Raw genomic sequence first — 14723 nt, forward strand, 5'->3', positions numbered from 1 at the left:
ATTGTAATGCATTAAGTTGTCGATTCACGGGTCAGGTTGAGTTCAAGTGGTTGAGTAACGCATATTTTTACACATTTGCCGGGCAGATTGTCTCATAACAGACCGGTAGGTGTGACTGACCGGTGCATCATTAATTAGCTCGGTCAGGACGACTCGAACTGACTAAAGCTGCATTCTTCATCATTCAACCTGTGAATTCATCAGATAATGATAAAATAAAACTTGATATGAAAAAGGTTTGACAAAAATGACAGAAATGTTCAATATAATCTGATTACTAAACAGGACTGAGAGTAAAGAAAAAAAATAGCTGACAAAATTGAGAGAAAATATTTTGACTAAATGCCCAGACGACCAAGCCAACAGTCAGCGGTCGGACAGTTTGGGGCTGTCGGTGAGCGTCTGTCGTCCTAGTGTGTCAGTGTGTCCCGCACCGTCGGCTCTATTCTGCCCGTGTTGGAGTTTTTTTCAGCCGATTCAGCGTATTGAATCGGTGGCAGCGCCCGTTGGTGGGAGAAATCACTCTGATTGGTGGTTCAGTTTAAACGAAATCAGTGCACGAGAAGAAGAAACGGAAGTGAGGAATTCAAGCCCACGAGTAAAGTCAAGAGGAAACACACAGAAGGCTCTTCTCATTTCTCATTTTCATCTCATCTGATCATTCCAATACACGGATATTTTCACGACGTGGTCATCTGGAATGAAGCTAGGCGGTGTGAAAATGTTCAGCAAACGCCGCTTTGTTTCATTTACATATCATAACAATGGCTTGTACAGTATATCAGCCGTCCTCGGTCTTCCGGTTTCCTTTTTTGAATGATGAATACAGACTACCGCTGCCTATTGGCGTGGAGTTATTACATCTCACGCAGTCGCAGAGCGTACGTGCTAACTGGTTGTCGCTTGTAGTCTTTGCGGTGCGTTCGAGTGCAACTTGTCGGCCAAAACAAAGGCGACATGATGCGACGCAATAGGCAGCCTTCGTCGCCGCTAGTTCTCTGATGTCGGGTTGGTGTGTCCCTGCCTTAAACTAGACTAAAACATTTTGAGTTGTTGTCAACTAAAACTAGACTAAAACTCTGAAGGATGAAAATGACTAAAACTAATAACATTTTCATTTTAAGACTAAATCTAAAATAGCTGACAAGATGAACACCGATAGTAGGTTTTTCCCCTCCATGGGTTTTTCCTCTTTCTCTCTCTCATCTCTGTTTACTTCTAAATCTTTCTCTTTCCCTGTGTGTGTAATATATTCATGTGCCAGCTGCCTCTCTCTCAGCTTAACTCTTGCAGACAGGACTCCTGCTACTTAACCCTTTTGCTGGTGGCCAGCCAAACAACTCTGTCTCCAAGTCCACTCATTGCCCTCCGGGGAGCTCTTGGGAATAACTTCTGGCTTCACTATTAGGATTGCCCCGTCGCGCTCTCCCACGGCTCGCTATGTAAGCATCAAAAACCACCATTGTGTATAACAAAGCAGATTTTCATACTACTGCTGCAGTGATTCCCTGAAACAGCTGATTCGTATCGTTGGGACGAGCCATCTGCATGAGGTTGAAATTACCAAACGCAATTTTCAAATTAAACTGTGTTGGCTGTCCAAAGAGATGAACAGTAATGTAATTCAAACATATCTTCACAAAGATGTTCTCAGCTGGAACGCAAGTGTTGTCACTCGTATGGGATGAACTCTATTACTCGATGGAACAACCCTCGTCATTTTCCACTGGCATCAGAAAACACTGGGAGACGCCTGCAAGACACTCGGAAAACCGATTCGCTGGACTGAAACACTGCATGCCCAAGCTGAGTCTTCCTTGGAATGTTATCTGAGAGTGTGTTTGGAAATGAGAGTGCATAACTGAGCGGAGCAGGTGACGGGAGAGTGTGCAAAGACGAGGAAGGGGGCGAAACCGCAGTATATAAAACAGAAATAAGAAGAGTTTGAAGGACTTACTGTAATCTAGGTTCGACTGGGCTCTGTATGTTCCCCAGATATGAAGAGTCCAACCAGTGTGCTATGGCGAGCAATGAGGTGGCGAGGAGCAAGGAGCGAGAGAGACAAGGGGGGAAGTAGAGACGTGGCGCGAAGGTCGATAGGCACAAAGAGGAGCCAAAGGTCAAGGGTCAAACAAGAGAAGCGACACAGGGCCGGGGAGAAGTTAGCCAGCAGGTGCAGAAGAAAGGTTAACATTTCAGGGAAGTTAGAAAAGGAAATGATTGGAAGCGAGGAGAGAAAATATAAAAGTGACAATCAGAAAGTGAATTGCCGTAAGAGTTGTAACTAGGCTGTCAATCGATTCAATATTTAATCACCATAATCACAAATTAATTGGACATTTTTTATTCTTTCAAAATGTACCTTAAAGGGAGATTTGTCAAGTATTTAAAACTCTTATCAACATGGGAGTGGGCAAATATGCTGCTTCATGCAAATGTATGTAGATATTTATTATTGGAATCAATTACCAACACAAACCAATGACAGATGTAAAAATATGCCCCAAACCTAACATGGCCAAACTCAAGCTGTCTGTGTCAGTGTGCTGACTTGACTATGACTTGCCTCAAACTGCATGTGATTATCATAAGTGTGCATGTCTGTAAAGGGGAGACTCGTGGGTACCCATAGAACCCATTTTCATTCACATATCTTGGAGGTCAGAGGTCAAGGGGACCCCTTTGAAATGGCCATGCCGGTTTTCCTTTTAACGTTTGGAGCGTTATTTAACCTCCTTCGCAAAAAAGCTAAGTATGACATGGTTGGTACCGATGGACTCTTTAGGTTTTTTAGTTTGCATATGAGGCCTCTATATCTTCACTCCAGCGTTGATAACTGAGCCCGCATATCAACCTTACAAAAATTCGCTAGGTGCCTTATGCGTTAAAGAATGAGTGGTGTTAAAACAAATTTGCGTTAATGCGTATCCACATTAACTTTGACAGCCTAGTTTGTGAACAGAACCACTTGAAATACACATAGTTGCAAATGGAAAATACTGATCTGCATGGAATTATGTGAATACACATAATAAAAACAGCAACAGCAGGAAGGGAAAATAAAGTTTGACATCACAATTCTACGAGAAGCTTGTAGTGCTCAGCATCAATTTCTTGCGATCAGCTGTCCCACTAATCATTACCATCATTACCATCCCCATGTTGTGGATAGTCAGTGGGACAATTGGATCTTGTGGTTTTATTAACTAATGAGTTCAACCAGCGTCTGTCTGGAAAACACACGAGGAAGTGTGCCGCATGGACAGCGTCAAGGAGGGGAGATCAGAGGGCATCTCTTCCTAAATGACTCCTCTCCGGTCCAACAGAACAAAGAGGATATCCTGCGAACCAAACACATGCTCCCATGCGCCACTCTTCACAAGTCTGCTGTCTCCGACACACACGCGCGCACACACACACACACACACACACACACACACACACACACACACAACACACACACACACACACAACACACACACACACACACACACACACACCACACAACACACACACACACACACACACACACACACACACACACACACACACACACACACACACACACACACACCCCCTGGGGCTTGGAGAGACGCAGGGAGGAGCTGCTTCCTGTTTTCCCTCCTAAACTGGAAAGAAACTGAGCACCATTATAACCATTTTTTTACCAAAAAGTTGAGCCCTCAGCCCTGGCGTGGGCAACAATGACCATGTTCTGTTTTGTGGCTGACTCATTCATTCTTCCACTGCTTTGGATGCAGTTGCACCGTGGGGCATGCTCGGAAATGTCAGCTGAAGAGGCCTCATCGGTCACTCTGAGACAAAGATGGCTTTCAGAGAGGGATCCTTGTGTAAAGTTGTCCGTGAATCTGTTCACTGTCTTCAATAAAACGGGGGACAATGTTATCTTGTGGATAAATACAGATTTGACAAAATGTTTATTTTTTTTTTTATCATGTACTGTGGCTGCCAAGACCGATTTTCACACTCCAATCTGGATTCTGAAAGAGTCCACTCCTTAAACCTCGACAGACAGCAGTAAACAACAGCTCCTTCATAATCAAGTGGGTGTGCTGGATCCAGCTGTTTTACAGCTGCGTATACAAAAAAAAAGAAACACATGGCTCCTAATACATCATTACTGGAGCTGTGGCATGTCTTTCAGAGGAGAGGAGATTAAGAAAAGTTGGTGTAGAGTTTTGCTTTCAGACTGACTGTAACTGCTGCTGTCTGTCTGTCCTTCTGCATGTTATCTGCATATCTCAACAACCGTTTCATCTGATCTACTTCACACCTGGCGGGTAAATTGCTCAGGACCCGGGGGAGTGCGGTGTCGTATGTGGTGCAATGTGGCCAGATCGTGAGGCTATAACAATGAACTAGAGGTAGACTGATTAATCGCTTTGGGCCGATTAATTGGCCGAACTAGGCTTCTTATTGTGGCTGATGGCTGCACAGCCGCCACAGTCACGCGGGACGTACATCACCGGTTTTGCATGGAGGCTCCATACACAAGGGTCAAGGTAGAGGGGGAGAAATAAAGTTATCTCTCAAATATATAATTCAACACTATCAGGTCTTTGTCCCAGATACAAGACAGGCAGACAGGGAGGAACAAATCATTCAACTGTTACTTTAATTTACCAATTCATTTTGCAAATAATCCAGCACGTAACCATCCATTCATGAAATGATATCGCACACTAAGGATCTTCCTTACCCCGGGAATGTGCATGAACATTTAACAATGTACGAGATGTGCAACAGACGTAGTCCTGGCCAGTCGTATTGTAAGCCACAGAGCAAGCTCATCCCAAATTACAAATAAATAGAATATGTTCCAATGATGTAATCCAACTGATCACACTTCAGGATATTCTCTTACAAATAATTATATTCAGAGTGACAAAAAACAGATTTATTTAAAAGGGGGTATGCTAAAGTAGCCGACTAAGGCTGCTGCAGAAGTAAGAAGATATCGGCTGATTAATCGGCTATCGGCTTTTCCTGCTCCAAACTATCGTTATTATATCGGCCTTTAAAAGTCCACTATCAGTCGAACTCTAACAATGAACGTTTACGTTTTGACCTGTAACTTTTGAACCCTAAGTCTCAGAACTAAATTCTTTTCCCTGGATTTTGTGGGTCCAGATGAAATCTATCCATATGGGCCACGCCCATTTGCCAAATCTGATATTTGCTGCTATTCCTACAAATTTTGAGTAATTGTCACCAAAATTAGTACAGAACATCTCTGGACCAAGCCAGAAAAGGTACTTTTTCTCATTTTTGATGTTACGTACAGTTTGGGTTAAAGCTGGCCCTCAAAGTTGGCTCAAATGCGGTGGGCAGGGCTTAAATTACACAAAATGTCATGTCTCCTGAACGGCTTTGTGCTATTGCAACCACATTTTGGTGGACATGTGTAGATATGAGTTGTGACTGGCCATGACAAATTTGGTGCCGCTTGGTCAATAGGTGGCGCTGCAGCAGCATCATCTAACCATTAAGTATTCCCTATCTGTCTTGCATATCTCTAGAACCGTCATCTGATCTACTTCACACTCGGCGTATGTATTGCTCAAGACCCACGGAAGTGCAGTGTCGAATGTGGTGCATTTAACCAGATGGTGGTGCTATAACAACAAACTTTATGTTTTGGACTGTAAATTTGAATCTAAAGTCTCAGAAACAAAATTCTTTTCCCTGGATTTTGTGGGTACTCTATCTACTGTATATAAGCCACGCCCATTTGCGTCTTGACGTCTTTTGTCCAAATCTGATTTTTTGCTCCTACAAATTTTGAGCAATTGCCACCAAAATTTGCTACAGAACATCTCTGAACCAAGCCAGAAAAACATACTTTTTGGATTGATGATGTCTTGAAACAGTTTTGCTATAGCTGGTCCTCAAACTCAGCTCAAATGCTGTGGGCAGAGGCTTGAATTACACAAAATGTCATATCTCCTGAACACATTTGGTGGACATGTGTAGATATGATGTCTGAGTGACCATAGCACATTTTGGCCAATAGGTGGTGCTGCAGCAGCATCATCATCTATCTATTAAGTGTTTTTCTGTCTGTCCTTCGCATATCTCGAGAACCGTTCATCCAATCAACTTCACAATTGGCGGGTACAAGCAGCCATAACGCAATCAGCCCGCTCCCGACAGGCACAAGCTCCGAATGGGCACTGCACTACTGCTGCAAACTAGGCAAAACTATTGAAGTCTACAAAGTCCAGCCAGGAAACAGTTGACAGGAAACTTGCCCTACCCGAACCATCTGAGTCTCCTCCCACGAATAGTTGACTAATCAAAGCTAATGAAATATCTGCTACTAACTTCAAAAGCTGCAGATATGCGGTTTCTGTCAGAGTCAGAATGGGAGTGAGAGCCAGAGAGAGGGCTTCATTATACTCTCCACTCTTTTATGATGATCACTGACTGAAACAAAGCAGTCACTGTATAAGAGTACAAACAGACAGGAACATTGCAAAGATACAGTATACCCCTCTTACCAATCGAGAGTGAAATTACGAGTGATATCTTTTGAAAGGAAGCACATATACTGAATGTATTGTCCTACAGGAGAAAAATAGTTTAACAAGTCCCAGGAGAGGTATTATCTGACGTAGATATTCTCTAGTGTTCAACCAGGAAGCCGCTGATCAACTGTGGGGCTTTATCCAAATAAACTCTCGGATCTGGGAAAACCACGGGACGAACTGAATACCCGGCCAATAACCACAAGTTCTAATTCAATATTTGTTTTGTGACACAACAAAACATTTTTTTTCCTTCTCCAATTTAAGCTATTCTCCTCTGCTGCGGCATAGATCATCATGAAGGTCGACAAAATAAACAGCTGTATCAGTTACAAGCCCGTCCTTGAGGAAAAAGAGATCATTCAAACAGTCGCACGCGCTCTCTTTCTATGAAACATCTCTTTCCTAAAGAGGAGCGGCGCGGGCGAGTTCTCCAAGGCAACACATTTGTTATTGGTACAACAGAGCGTGGCATCATCGGGCAAGGTGCAGTAACAAGGTTGAAGTCCAATCAGCTGTAGTCTTTCAGAACAATATGCAGTCGCACTGACAATTAACTGTTTGGTAATGGCTTTTTATCAGTGGCTGCCCATTCAGATAAAACCAAACATGTCCTTCAACAACACAGCCCAGAGGTCTGTACTACGAAGCCAGTTCAACATACCCAGGGTATCTTCTCCTTATCTGGCTTCACTAACTCTAACAAACGAGATCCCGCTAAGCGGTCCTACGAAGCTGGTTATCAACTCGGTAAATCAACCCAGAGTTTCTCAGTCTGGTTATGAGCGTGTTCACATGAACGGGGCTGTGTCTGCAGCATATAACCAATCACAGACATGGACAAGTCCACAGACTGGCAGAGCAGCACTTTTTACAAAGGAAAAGCAAACTATATTAGACAAATACGAAGAAGTTAAACACTTAATTCAGACTAATAGTAACACAGTTGAAGCTCCCAAATGCAGGAAGAACATCTGGCAAAAGAAAAAACTCCTGATGTATGAATGCGTAATTAACAGACTTATTAATTTAACAGAATACTCAAAAGTCAGATATAGTCGTCTAAATATAAATAGCTTTTGGGAGAGTAATAGATAAATGGATTACTCTTCTTTTTACACTATGTTTATAAAGTGGCGTCTATTACTATTTCAACCTTCTTTCAGCTGCGCCCCTCCTCTCTGGCGGTGTGAAACGGACTCAAGACCAAGTAAAAAAATAAATATAAAAATATAATTCAAAGTGGTAAACACCCCCAGCATACAGCCAGCTGTCCTTCCTGCATTGTAAAAACTGTGTTGTTTTAGTCTGGATTATGACTTAAACTTCTTCATATGTGTGTAATATTATCATACAATCACCGGCACTGAGCTGTGATTGGTCAGTAGGGCGTGCTTTCATACGAGTTGATCTCTTATCTGGAACATAACCTGCCTCCGGAGCAGGTTAGCTGTTCAGCATCAGTTACCATGTGATCTACCCCGGTAAGAAGTGATCCACCTTCGTAGGATGGAAACCCTGAAGGGTTAACACTGAAGTTACCTCGCAAACGCAAAATCCTGATTCGTAAGTACAGGCCTCTGGTGTTGTGTCGTCCTTGTTTATAAGGGAGTCTGATTATAATGCGAGGCAAGTTTCTGCTGTACTCTTGGGTCAGTGTGTGACCACCTTGAGGGCCCCCAGCAGTGCAGCAACAAAGACTTTACCAAAATAGCTGCAGCTGCCAGCACTCATCCCCCTGTGTAACTACCTAGGAGTGTGTGACACACACCAACACACTCAGAGGCAGTGCCACTGAGAAACTGCCCATGATGAAACACTGAGTGGGTGGCCCGGCCGCAGTCTCTCTGCTGCCCAGGCCAAAGTGACAAGACAGGCTACATTACCCTGATGCATTGTCCACTTATGCTGCAACATCTGCTCTCCTCTAGAGATAATGGGACAATATGAACCTGGATTGTGTTTTTTCAGCAAGCACTCACTGATAATTGATGTCAAACCAGCTGAGGCTACACAAGAATGCAGACACCTGTCTGGGAGTCAAGGACAACCTGAGTTTACGCAGAAAACGTCCCTGCAGACTAAACACAGAATACATCTCTCCTCTCACCCTTCCCTTGAATCAACTGACAAACTCCAATATACACATTTAGTCTCAAAATCACATAGCACTGAGTAAATTCAAAGGTAGTTAATGGCAGTGGTTCCCAAACTTTTTCACATCCCAACTGATACAAATTAGACCACAGACCCCCATCGCATAAGATGTTGTCCCCGGGTCCTCCATCTGATAGGATGGAGGAATTGTTTTAACGCTCTTAATTTCTTTAATGCATTAACGCAACTTGCGATTTTTATGTTGTAGCGGGTTCGCGCTCAGGCTAGCACGAAGATACTAGTACTAGTATGTCAGTATGGTGCTCTACAGTTGTAGCTTGGACCGATTTGACCACGGAGACGAGAGCGACGGCCGGCTCGACCGCACGTTACCGCAATACGATAACGTTTCCTGTCCGTGACAGAGTTAGCATGCAGCTTTAGCCGTGATGTCTAGCTCTGCTTTTCCTGTCAATGTGTGAAACCCAAAGTGTTTCCATCCTTTACTGGATGTGTAGTGCTTACCACGCTGGATGTAACATGGGAGGGTGCAGGTCGTATCCATCCTCCAAACGGTTTATACTTTCTCGTTTCGGCTCGCTGCGGTTTGTTTTGGTTTTTGACAGATACGGAACGGATATGACGTCAGGTTACTCAGACTACAACAATAAAAGCAGTCTTCCTTCTACCTCCACATAGACTCAAATCAAGCAAATATGCTGATTCTGGCATTAAAAGAATTATTTCAAAATTGTAAAAAAAAAATTGCAATACATAGGGGAACACATTTTTTTCCCACCCTAATACGTACTATTGCTTATTTCATATATTTGAAAACTATGATAAAAGGTGTTTTTTTTAACGCAGTGACACATTAAAAAACAAAATAAAATAAAATCGCACGAATAATGAATACAAAATCCGGTGAACAAATGGGCATCCTTCTCTGGTCTTCAGGGCACCCTCTACAGGAGTCACTACTCTAGAGATATGAATTCTCAAGCTTTTCATCCAAAATTAGCACTGGGAAGAATTTAACCCCAGCAGACCCTCACCACCGACCATATAACCATTACCAAGTGGACATTGTAACCTTTGTTTCTTTGGTTTCTAAACAAAGTGCCCAATATCCCTGGTGCAATGGGAATGTCTGTAATGGAGCTGGGAAACAGGGAAAGGCTCTCGCAGACGAGATAAGTTGTATTTTGTCTCCCAGGAATCTCTTCGGGGATCTGAGTGTACAGGTCAAGGTTGAGAGGACATGAGACGCAACCTTGGTATCTCTTGAGGAGATCGCAGACTTTGATTAGAGGCGATAAAGAACAACAATGGACAGAAGAGGTTAAAAATAGCCTTAACAGCAGATTAGGCTCCAGGTGTTTTTTCACAGCTTCAATGCGCGAGGCTAAGACAGTGGGAAATGGGAATTCCTTCACCGTCTGCAAATAGTAGCATAACAGGATATAAGCCATAATTGGGGGCAACGGTGGCACCTACGTACTTTAAAGTACTGGAGGGGGAAGGAAGGCAGAGGCTTGTGCGAACAGCCTGGACAGCCAACAGGACAGAGACACTCAGAGAAGTATTCAGCATTCAGCACAGGAAACCAAATTTCCTTCCCATTGCTGTTGTGCTCAGATCTATACATGGAAATAGCCTGTCTCCTCCAATCATAGCACCATGATCACACTGAGCACAATGCAAATGTCTCGCCACCTTTGAGATGAGGTAATATATTAAAGACAGCACTGCATAATCTCAGCCTCCAGTTTAATTGTCACATTAAAGCAACACTGAACTTTATGTGGATACAAAAGCCGGGAAGTTTATGGAAACAGAAGCAATAAACCAAGTAATGGGGAATGTTTGTAGGTGCATGTCGCACCAAAAAATGTGAGCACATCAACAGAAAGTATTTTCCCAACTTGTGCTGTCAACAAAGCACAAACTGGCTTTGTGTTCTGTGACTTTCATATTCTTTTGTACGTTTGTACGTGCCAAACTCTGACCCGAGGGTACCCACCAGGAGACACACACACACACACACACACACACACACACACACACACACACACACACACACACACACACACACACACACACACACACACACACACACACACACACACACACACACACACACACACACACTTCAAAACACGCTCAACTTTGATGGTTGAAATAAAACTTTCTTCAACTGAAATGATCTGAGAAGCTGTGTTTACAAGAAAAATACAATTTCTTACAACTATGCCTTAATGAATCCATCTCTGTCTCTATTAACTAAATATTTTCTTCATCAATGCGCTGCTAAAAACTGACTCAACCTTCTGCTAAACCTCACAAGCCTAAACTGTCACAATCACATGCGGTCAAACATCATACACATGATTTGTTAAAAGCTCCTCTGGCTCCTTTAACAACCCAAATTCAGCGAGGCCTCACAGCCGTGCTATTTCTGTGAGCGAGGCACATGATGCTTACGCGCCCCAGCTATGATGTCAGCTCGCAATGTTGCTACCAAAACAATTATTCTGCCATGACGTAATCAGCTCAGCTAACCTGTCGAGTGCCACGTCTGGCACCGAGGACAGACTGAGAAGCAGCAGCTATTACCAACCAGGCCTTTGTCTTTCATAAGAAAATGATCTGACCTGTCAGGATATTAACATGTGTCTGCTTTGGTAAAGGAATTTCCTGCATGAGGGAAATGATAGGTATAATAATAGAAATGTTGAGAGTTCCCAAAATTGCTCATACACAGAAAAATTCCCTGAAAGTCCATAGTCTGGATAGATGCACCAAATGGAAGTAGGACTTTGTTGAATATATTGTCAAGTGAGCCATGGAGACTAAAATCCAGCTGTAGTTGAGTATCAGCATTGGTATTAGGGATGTCACTATACCAGAAATGTAATAGTCAATACCAATACCAGGGGAATTCCACGATTCTCGATACCCAATTCAATACCATGGTAACTAACTATAACTGGAGTATCCTAATAAACTATTACCAGTTTATACTCTTAAAGGGGACATATCCTGCTCATTTCAGGTTCATACTTGTATTTTGGATTTCTACTAGAACATGTTTACATGCTTAATGTTCAAAAAACACATTATTGTTCTCATCCCGTCTGTCTGAATATACTGTACTTGTATGTACTTGTATTCCCCCTCTGTCTGAAACGCTCCGTTTTAGCGCTTGTCTCTTTCAGCCTCCCTCTGGAAAAAGCCCAGTTTGCTCTGATTGGTCAGTGTTTTCCGGTCTCTGTGCTGTCACCGTCTTCACAGCGTCACTGCAGCCAGGGAAGTTTAGTGACACTTCTGCCCGAGACTGTATAGTTGTGACATCACAACTAGGGATGTCACAAGAACTGATACCTTGGAACCAAGTTAATGCCAAACTTCTGAAAACGCAACGGTACTTATTTTTCTATAGTACATCAGGGTTGGAGCACTACGGTGTCCAGAGAAAAAGTGTCTGGGACGCGGTAACCTCTATCAATACGTCCAGGGGAGGCCCCCTATTTTTTTCCCTGATAATGCTACATCCGAAACAGCAAATCCGTGTTGAAATCAGCAGGACGGAAGCAAGCTAATGTTAGCTGTTAGCTCCTTGCAGGACTGTGCTGCTTAATAGCTGCTAACAGCCAACATTAACTAGCATTTTCCCTGCCGATTTCAACACGAGATTGTGCCATTGATTTACATTATGATGCGTTCAGGCTCTATTCAGGTCAGTGAGTATTGGGCAAAAGGTAAATTCAAAAGTGATCATGATGTGTTCAAATGTAATCTTGTAAAATTAATTTTTCACAGAAAATATATAATAGAAGAGGGAATTATGACCTGTTTTAACTTCCTAACAAAAACAGTATGCAAACAATAATAAAGGAGTGTATGTTGAAGTACATGGGATTCATTTATTTATTGTTTTTTACCCTGGTATTGAATTGGTAGAATTGTGGAATTTCACAGGTATTGGTATCAACTACTAAATTTCTGGTATTGGCACGGTTTCTGAATACGGGCTGTGTGTATTTCTCCGTTGATTGAGTGTTTTGATACCTTCACAGTATTTATATAGCACCTATATCTGCTTTATCATCAAAAAAGACATGACAATCTCACTTTCTACAAAATGGGACCTCTGAGGTATCTTTGGTGGCTAAGGCCAAGTAGCATGCACACATATTCAGTGGAAAAGTCATGACAGTAACTCTTGGTTGTTTTGCTGTCTGCAATAATAAAAGAAAAATCTATAGCCGGTAAAAACAAGAAAAATGGACCAAGAACAGAAGCAGCAAACCACAGGCGTGATTAAAGAGTTAGACCCATCATGCAAAGTTTAGTAATCTATTTAAATTGTTTTTTCCCTGCTACTGTGCGATGTGATATAGAGGGGGGGTGCCCGCATATAAATACTTTTCAGGTCTACAAAAATAAGAGGGCCTGGAAAAAGTGCAGGGGTGTGAATGGAACGCAAAAGCAGAGTGAGCTGTGCTGCAGCTTTTATTGTTCACGGTGCTTTCATGTGTCTTATTGTGCTGTCACCTCTGCCGCCGGTTAAAAAGATGAAAGAGGAGAGGAGATGGTTTTTGTCTCGAAGAACGAAGCACAAAGCGCATGTTATGACCAGACTCTGGAAAGCTGGTGAGGGAGTGGTGGGTGGAGAGGGTGTAGCAGGATGTGAAGGCATCATCATTCAGGTACAGACAGACATAACATACACACACATGCTGAAGTTGGAGTCACAGATCTGGCAGCTTAGAGGCTGAGTGATCTACCACACATCAACGAAATCTGCCGCAAGGAAAAACTGTTAGATTCACTAGATGTTCTGGTCCCTTACTTGTGCTCTCGGAGACTGGAGGCCATGGTGTGCTTCCATCATCCTCTCCACTGGGCAGATCTTGGAGACAAGAAACAGAGGTTTATGGGGAAACAGTCAATGTGCAAGTTCAAGTTGAGAAAACGAATCACGTCTGGTTCACTTGTGTAACAAGTAGAACTTAAAATCTGCTCTAAATTCCTCCTGGAAAGTGTGAATCCTGCACTTTTGTGTTACTCTGTATGATGAAATCATCAAAATAAGAATTAAAATAAGAATTTCATCTTGTATCTCTGAGCAACATTCCTTGTTTTCAGTTTTGGGATGGTTTAACTCCCTGAGACCCGCATTCATGGTGTGATGATGTTTGTCCCCCATAGGAGACATTTCATGTAGTGAGACCATTTTTAAAATTTGACCTCACTGTATAAAATGACCTGTGGTGACCTCTAGGATAATCACAGCCTCATGAAACTTTAGAGCCACAAACTAGAGACCTAGAGCATTCAGAGGATGGATGGATCAAACTAGAGACCTAGAGCATTCAGAGGATGGATGGATCAGACTAGAGACCTAGAACATTCAGAGGATGGATGGATCAGACTAGAGACCTAGAGCATTCAGAGGATGGATGGATCAACTAGAGACCTAGAGCATTCAGAGGATGGATGGATCAGACTAGAGACCTAGAGCATTCAGAGGATGGATGGATCAAACTAGAGACCTAGAGCATTCAGAGGATGGATGGATCAGCCTAGAGACCTAGAGCATTCAGAGGATGGATGGCTTTCCTAGCTAGATGACAATAAGGGGGTTTCTGAGCAGTTTCCAGAACAGAAGTGCTCGCCATCCAATTGCCGAAAAATGCAATTCCTGCAGAAATCTCCAAATGTCAAAAGTTTTTTATCCCAAATCACAGCATGGCTTTTTCTATGGTGTTCCTCAAGGTCTTGGTGTCTTAATGTGGTATTTTGGAGGGATTATTGATCATTTTGATCAATTCTCCAGTGGTTAAAAATGGTTAAATTTAGCACCAAAGCTGTGTAACAAATGGCATCAACCCAAAAATTGCTGCAACAACTTATGAGACTTAATAGAGAATTGGGATGGCCCCGTCATACACTTCTATCACCATGTTTCTGAGCCAAAAAAAGGAAACGGGTCCATTGTGGGTCTCAGAGGGTTAACAACAACCGAAGGAATGCTTAATGAAAAACATCTCCAATGAATTAGGGGCAGCTGTG

General features: G+C 42.7%; 1 protein-coding gene across 1 annotated transcript in view; it reads right to left on the reverse strand.

The window, feature by feature from the left end:
- The window catches only part of hspg2 (heparan sulfate proteoglycan 2), a 141114-nt gene that overhangs the window by 85924 nt on the left and 40467 nt on the right, over positions 1-14723 (reverse strand). Inside the window, 3 exon segments of the mRNA XM_037771388.1 lie at positions 1958-1964; positions 1966-2018; positions 13501-13560. Coding sequence (XP_037627316.1) covers positions 1958-1964; positions 1966-2018; positions 13501-13560 — 120 coding nt within the window.

Source organism: Sebastes umbrosus, chromosome 6, assembly GCF_015220745.1.
Source record: "Sebastes umbrosus isolate fSebUmb1 chromosome 6, fSebUmb1.pri, whole genome shotgun sequence".
NCBI classification, from domain to species: domain Eukaryota; kingdom Metazoa; phylum Chordata; class Actinopteri; order Perciformes; family Sebastidae; genus Sebastes; species Sebastes umbrosus.